At 34.4% G+C, this 7,958-nt stretch overlaps 1 protein-coding gene and 1 pseudogene across 1 annotated transcript in view; both read left to right on the plus strand.

Annotated features, from left to right (window-relative positions):
* Positions 1–147, plus strand: part of LOC110315299 (vomeronasal type-2 receptor 116-like) — a 20,652-nt gene extending 20,505 nt beyond the window's left edge. Inside the window, 1 exon segment of the mRNA XM_021189385.1 lies at positions 41–147. Within this exon segment, the coding sequence (XP_021045044.1) occupies positions 41–147 (107 nt within the window).
* Positions 148–1,634: 1,487 nt separating this feature from the next.
* On the plus strand, positions 1,635–7,934 carry LOC110315300 (annotated as a pseudogene).
* The last annotated feature ends 24 nt before the right edge of the window (positions 7,935–7,958 follow it).

Below are 7,958 nucleotides of genomic sequence, written 5' to 3' on the forward strand. Positions count from 1 at the left end.
TGTATAATTATGAAAGACTTCTCCATTTACCTTCCTCTAGATTCAAGACTCACCTCTATAGGACTGTTTATCACACAACCAAAAGTTATGCATACTGTAAAAACATCAACTTTTGAGTATACAGCCATATGTAGTGCCAAACATTAAACTTGTTTGTGTATTAAATCACATAGGGCATATCATCATCCAAATAATATGTCGCCTATTTGTGCTCTGGTTCTTTCAGTGGAATTGAAATGAGAGAGGTTCATGGGTGTACTATCATCAGTAAACTGTTGAATGTTCAGTATTGATTCTAGAATACAAACAAGAATATATAGGTATGAAGATTTTATAATAAAAATTTACATATTAGAAAACTGTTTCTTCCAAGTCACTATTTACCTCTAAGCTACTAAGAAGTGGTTTCTAAACAACACTATCACACTGCCAATAATTCAAAGTAAAATGAGCAAAATCAATGTAGGAAAACAAAATAATGTAAAATATATGGGTCAGTAGAAGTTATAAATTAAAAATAATGATGTTCATGGAGGACAATCATAATTTGGTATTCAAATATTAAGATTACTTTAATATTCATATTGAATTTTTGGAAGAGAGAGTCCATGGACTAAACCCGACTGAAGGGTACACATCAGGGACCCATGGCTCCAGCTCCATATATTTCAGAGGACTGCCTTATCTTACATTACTGGAAGTGTAGACCCTTGGTCCTATTGAGGCTTGAATACCCAGTGTAGGGTATGATAGAGTCCTGAGTAGTAGTGGAGGGGCACATGGAGGAGCACCCTCATAGAGGCAGGGGGAGGGGTAAGGGGATAGCGGTGTTGTGCAGGAGAAACTGGGAAGGGGGATACATTTTGAAATGTAAGTAAATAAAATAACCCATAAAAATGAAAAGAAATAAAGGAAGCCCACAAATGGCATTCTCTCTGGATCTTTTTGAATCTTCATCATGTAAGTTAACTGTGGATCTGTGAAGAACTGCATAATTTTGGTTAGAGACAGATTAAGTATATTTCTAACTTGGACTGTTTATTGATTCTCAAGACAATGGTAGCACAGGCCTTGTTTAAATAATCTGTTTGTGTCACTGGTGTGACATAGTCTGCACTCTACATTGCCTATGAATCTCATTGACTATAAAGTTGAGACTACATATTCCTGACTTGGATTCTGTTAAACAATGTCCTGTGTGTCCCTGTTACTTCTGATTATACTTTACTGGATGTCTTATTGTGAATCTTCTGATACAATTCACTGACATCATTTCTAATTGTGTTCACATAATCACCTTTTCAAAAATTTCCAAGGACCAAATTAGAACTGAAGGGTTTCCTTCCAGGTATTCACAAACAAGAGAGCCCGAAAATGTATTATGTTATGCATTTACCTACCTATGATTATTGCAAAGTCTATGAACACCATTTGCATTGCCCCAGGGTAGAGAATGTTTAAGAATTCCTCCAGATCCCAGGAGAAATCTGAACAACAACAACAAAAAAATACGAATCATAAATATAAAACAAACCTCTCCTTTGACTAGAGAAATAAAAGCAGGTAGGAATTTGATGTGGTAGTATGCATGGAACTACAAAATTCATATTACCTCTGTTTAAGGCAGAACAAATATGTTCATTTTGATGGGAGTCTTCTTTTTCCTCAACATTCGACTTCTCATGACAAATTACATTGCTCCCATGTGCTTTTGGAGAGTAAATCTGAATGAAATCAAGGATACAGCTTTGTACTTAACNTGTTCCTTTATCCTTGGAGCAGTTCAGATGCCTATGGAGAAAGATTATTTCAACCAGACTCTGAATGTCCTGTAAGTGCATTTGTATTTTTCCATGTAAATGACATCTAGAATATTTCTTCTGTGGTCTTATGATGAAGATTAGGCAAATCTTCCAGTATCCTGTACTGTTGATAAATCTGAACCCAAAGAAACAACTTTTTTTTTTTTTTTTTTTGCAGAATTAATCTTAGTTTCTCTCTCCTTTTAATTAATCCAGTAGAGTTTTGTTTTGTTTTGTTTTGTTTTAAAATCAGGAGCTCCTTCCTTAAACACTAGAATCTGAGGAATAATGGCCTATCTACATTGATTGTTCATATAAAACCCTCCTTTGTGCAGTTTGTATTGCACTCTAGATAGTGATAACTTATTGAAATTGATCCCATAATATTTCATTATTTTTTATTCCAAGTACATGCAAATAGATTGTCATAAACTCTGCTGACTGTCCTTCGATCAGTCTGTTGGTCCTAAAGCTTATGCTCATTCCCATAATAGTCATGGCACATATAGTTGTCAAGAACTTTACATATATACAAAATTATTGGTTCAAGTTCATTGCATGTGGTCAATTCTTGCCTTCTAAAACTTCTTCCAGTTTGGAAAAGAAGATTTTAGACTCAGAAATTCATATTTCATGTGAATGTCTGGATGGACACATTTGGGGGGGGGCAGTTTTGAGACAGGGTTTTTCTGTATAGCCTTGGGTGTCCTGGAACTCATTTGTAGACCAGTCTGGCCTTGAATTTAGAAATCCACCTGCCTCGGCCTCCCGAGTGCTGGGATTAAAGGTGTGTACCACAACTCCTGGCCTAGATGGACATTTTTGCATGTATATGAACATCGAATATTTAGGTCATTAGAGAGCAAAACATCCAAGTGTTTTAACATATAAATTCCAAAAGCAATATGCCTTTGTGCATCACACTATTCATGTATAATTCTGCAATCTCCCTTTAGAGTAAAAGATATGTGGAACATGTAGAATCCAATGATATGTACACCTTCCTTGAATAGTGACTCTATCAATAACACTGATGGCTGTTTATGTCCCTTTTCACTCTCATGTGTGACATCTGTTATGTGGGATAGGTGGGACATTTGAGAACAGTGATAGAGGAGTTTTCTATTAGTTTATTTGTCATTAAGAAACATGTCATCTCTTTTCATGTGTAAGTTTGTTAATCTCTGATCCTTTTATGATATTTATATCTTGTGGACATCTATTCAGAAGTTTTAGTAAATAAAGGTGGACATGCTAGCAACATGGTATTAATACCCATTTTTGTGGATTGCTGATAGATTTTTTTTTGTTGTTTTACCAGATAGGGTTTCTTTGTATAGCCCTGACTGCCCTGGAATTCACTCTGTAGACCAGGCTGGCCTCAATCTCAGAAATCTGCATGCCTATGTGTCCCGAATGCTGGGATTAAAGGCGTGGGCCACCATGCCCTGCTCTATAGATTTTTAAAAAAATACAGCCATTTCGACAACTAAGCTACACAGACAACTTAAGTAACTGATGTTTCCTAAAGTTTAGTTGTAGCAAGTATTTTGAACATTGCACAAGGTCTAGTCTCCAATTTCTTTTATGTATTGGTAAAATTATTAACTTTGATTTTTTTCCATGTGTGGTAATAAACAATATTTTAAAATGGCATATTTTATAGAATATAGAATGAAAACACCGCATGGGTACAATTTTTGGTGAAAATCTTTTTGCATTTACTTCAGATTTAATCATTAAATATAAAGGTGAATCTGTGGTGTTCATTGATCAGATTATATGAACTGACAAGAATGATACAGGAGATACTATTCATTTCATAAATAAAGAAAAACAGAATGTGATATTATTCTATTGCCACTGTCTTTGGCAGACTTTTCTTACAAAAAATGAACATATTCTATATAATTTACACCCAAATCTCTTCTATTTAATAAGCATATAATNGTGGCACATACAAAGTGCCATCGCAGCAGGTACCTTATTTTCGTAGTTCTCAGTAGGATGCTAGTGTTGTATTAGTGTTACAGGAAAGGTTATCAAGAGTGTTTTCTAGAAATNAAATGAAAATGATAAGAAGTTCCAGCTGGGAAGTGGTGGTAGAAGACTTTAATCCCAGCTTTTGGGAAGCAGAGGCTGGTGGATTTCAGATTTAGGGGCCAGCGTGGTCTACAGAGCGAGTTCTAGGACAGCCAGGTGTATATAGATCAACACTGTCATGAACAGCCAAAACCAAAATCAATGAATAAATAAATAAATAATTAGGAAGTAGCCAGAATGAATATATCAACTTTCTTTGTAACTAGAAATTCATCTTCACATTTGAAGTGAGGATAATCTATAAAACACTTGGAGGTATTGCCCTCTTATGACCTAAACAATCCTTGCACATATACATACAATCATATGCATAGACTTGTATCATTCACCAAATTCATGTTTGATGTTCGAATTTCCATAAAAGTAAATTTTTAGAAAAGATTTTCTTTCAGCAAAAGATTGTAAGAATAAATAACAAAATGAGTATAGATATGAGGGGACATGCTAAGAATTTTAACAACTAATTATAAGTGACTGTTAGTAAGGAAACAAATTTTGCTGCAGAGAGACTACTATGTACTGACAAACAATATTTTTGCTACCTTAAATAATTGAGTTAATTACACAAAAGATATAAATCAAAGGGTATCATAACACGTGTATTTCTATAATGCTAAATGATTTCAGCTTGAAGATATGATCAGAATTACCATTCTGTTTATATGTGTTGTTTTCTCTTTACCTTCTGATCAAGCACTAAAAGCAGAGGTTGGAATGCTTTCTGGGAATGAGGTCAATTTACTATCTTAATTATGTGAAAAATACTCCCATGAATTTTAAAGTGTTCACTATTTTCCAGGTTCTTCTGTTAATCCAATCTCACAAAAAAAGCCATTTGTTTCCATTTAGAGGTCAGATGAAGAATCTCCCAGCAGAGTATAGTGCTTCTATTGAGTACAAATAATTATATATAATCATCTGTCCATAATAAACACTGTACTCTGTTACAGAAAAACAACTAAAAACCACAAATATGCTTTGGCNTTGGCATTTGCAATGGATGAAATCAACAGGAATCCTGATCTCTTACCAAATATGTCTTTGATTATAAAATATAATTTTGGCCATTATGATGGGAAAACTTTGACAAATACACCCTATTATTTTTACCAGAAGGAATATGTGCCTATTCCTAATTATTTCTATAATGAAAAGGCTATGTGTTCGTTTCTGCTTATTGGACCCGATTAGAGAAAATCATGGGAATTGGGGCTACTCATGGATATCATCTTATCTCCACGTGTGAGTTATCATAGGCCAGGAATTCTTCATGTCATGTCTCTTTGGGGAACATTGATAGATATTAAGAAAGTTAATGGATGAGATTGGACTTATTCTTATGCCAATCCATGTAGTTCTAGGGTACTTACTATTCAGAGACCTGATAGGCCCTCTGCTATGGGCCACCTCCAGAAGTTGACAGACTCCAGAAAGAAGGAATAGAGAAGGTCATGAAGAATTGAGTCTGGCAGGGTGTAGTCATAAGTGACAAACTTTGGTGGAACAGAAGTGTATTTTACAAACATTTCCTCTATAAGCCAACTTTTATGTATCCGGAGTATTTTTTGCAAAGGCATGCCTGACCATTCTTAGCCTGGACACTTTTGACATTTCAGTGGCACTAGAGTGGAGTCTAACTCCAATCAAGTCTGTGGAGTTAGACATTTTACTACCAGTGAGTTTATGACTGACCATTAAGAATCATAGTGTCAATTCTCATAAGACATTATGGGAAAAACTTTCAGCAGCATACTGTTTTAGTTATTATAAGTCTTATTCTTTAATGATATGAAGNTTATATCATACCTTTATCAAATTTATTGTTCTGTTTTATCATGTTATTCTTTTTTCCCCTTATGATAAGTTGTAAGAGACCTTCACAAATGAAATTTTCTAAGAATGTGTAGTCATGTGGTTCCAATAACTCGTTCTTTCATATATTTCCACATGATTATTATTCTATCATTATAAGATACTTTGTATGCAGGAGATAACTCAATTCAATATAGTTTTGTTTCTATATATTTTCCTCAAGAGATTCAACTTATGAGACCTATATGTTTTGCAACATTATTACCAGAGTTCTTAGTAGGATAAGTTTTTTTTTATTTAATCTGAACTGTTGCTTACATTTTAAGCTGCCAAACATAGTTTACCTTTTGAAATTCATTTGTTCTGATTATCTGTTTACTGAAGAGGCCAGAGGCAGATATTCCCAGATTATTTTGGAGCCTTATCCTAAAAAGGAATTAAGGAATAAATGCCTTTTGAAAACATATTAGAAAAATTTCACCAAGATGTAAATACGTTAATATCCCTCCAAACATTGAAAACAGAGATATCATGACAAAAACTGAAAGACAGAATGGCAGTTATTATTGCAAGCAAGTATATTTTNTTATGTCTTTGTCAAACAGCTATGCTTGCTGTTTCTACTAGAAGTGGATATGCCAGGCTTCTACATTTGCTGATTTGAAAAAGAGAAGAGAGGAAAAGCCACAAATAATTAGCTCTTTGCAGGTAAATATGATTACTGGCTTCTTTAGTGTACTACACCTCATGCTGTTCTTGTGTCGTAGTTAATTCATCTTACCTATGGACCTTTCGATTCCATGTTCACTGATGATGAACAATATCTCTATCTCTATCAGATGGCCCCAAAGTACACATCTCTAGCATTGGCAATTGTTTCCTTCATACTTTTCTTCCACTGGAACTGGGTTGGCCTTGTCATCCCTGATGCTGAACAAGGCAAACAATTTCTCTCAGAGTTGAAAAAAGTGAGTGAAAACAAGGAAATTTGCTTTGCTTTTGTGAACATATCAGTCAATGAGATTTCATTCTCTTGCAAAACTGAAATGAACTACAAACAAATTGTGATGTCATCCACAAATGTTATTATCATTTAAGGCAAAACATATAGTAATGTTGAATTGAGCTTCAGAATGTGGGAATCTACGGTTATACAGAGAATATGGGTCACCACAGTACAAATGAATTTCCCTACCAGTAAGATTGACTTAACTCATGGCACATTCTATGGGACTTTTACTTTTGTACAGCACCATCGTGAGATTTCTGGCTTCAAAAATTTTGTGCAGACATTGTGCCATCTCAAAAGAACAGATTTATGTCTAGCAATTCCAGAGTGGACGTATTTTAACTGTGCAGCCCTTAGCATGCAATTGTAAATTACTAATGAATTATTCATCTAATGCATCACTGGAATGGCTAATGGAACCGAAATTTGATATAACCTTTAGTTATNGTAGTCAAAACATATACAATGCTGTGTATGCCATGGCCCATGCACTCCATGAGACAAATCTGCAGCAGGTTGATAATCAGACAATAGACAATGGGAAAGGATCAAGTTCTCACTGCTTGAATGTAGAGTTTCATTTATTGGATGATATTTTAGTGTCTTCAATTGTGTAGCTTTTTTTGGTCTCTCAGATGCCTACATTAATGAAATAGGAAATATTTTCCAAAATAGTTNAGTTTCTGACCATTTTTCCTAAAGAAAAAGAAACTCTAGTNACTATCATAAATGTGATTGATAAAAGAAGTCAGAGTTTATCAAGGAAAATTTGTGGTTTTATAGAGAGCACCTGGATGTCATCAAACCCCTTACAATATTGGACATTATTGGAATATTATGATAGTTTCATTCATCCCATTTCATTCATTGGATTTCTATCTTTCATTCTTTAAATATAGTTGCCTTTACTATGAAATCATAATACATATTATGATTTGAAGGAATGGTATATACATTATAGTGCAATGCTTGTGCTTTATGTAAATTCTTTTCTGAGAAAGATCCACTTCACTAATCCTCTTGGGGATAAAGTGATTATGAAACAGAGAGTAATACTGAATGAAGATTATGACATTTTTCACTTTGCAAATATCTCTCAACACCTTGGGATTAAGGTGAAGTTAGGACAGTTCAGCCCAAATTTTCCACCTGGACAACACTTTCACTTATATGGCAACATGATTGAATTGGCCACAGGAANTAGAAAGGTCAGTGTGTACTAACTTACTGAT

The sequence above is a fragment of the Mus pahari genome, unplaced genomic scaffold, assembly GCF_900095145.1.
Source record: "Mus pahari unplaced genomic scaffold, PAHARI_EIJ_v1.1 scaffold_10226_1, whole genome shotgun sequence".
Lineage (NCBI taxonomy): Eukaryota > Metazoa > Chordata > Mammalia > Rodentia > Muridae > Mus > Mus pahari.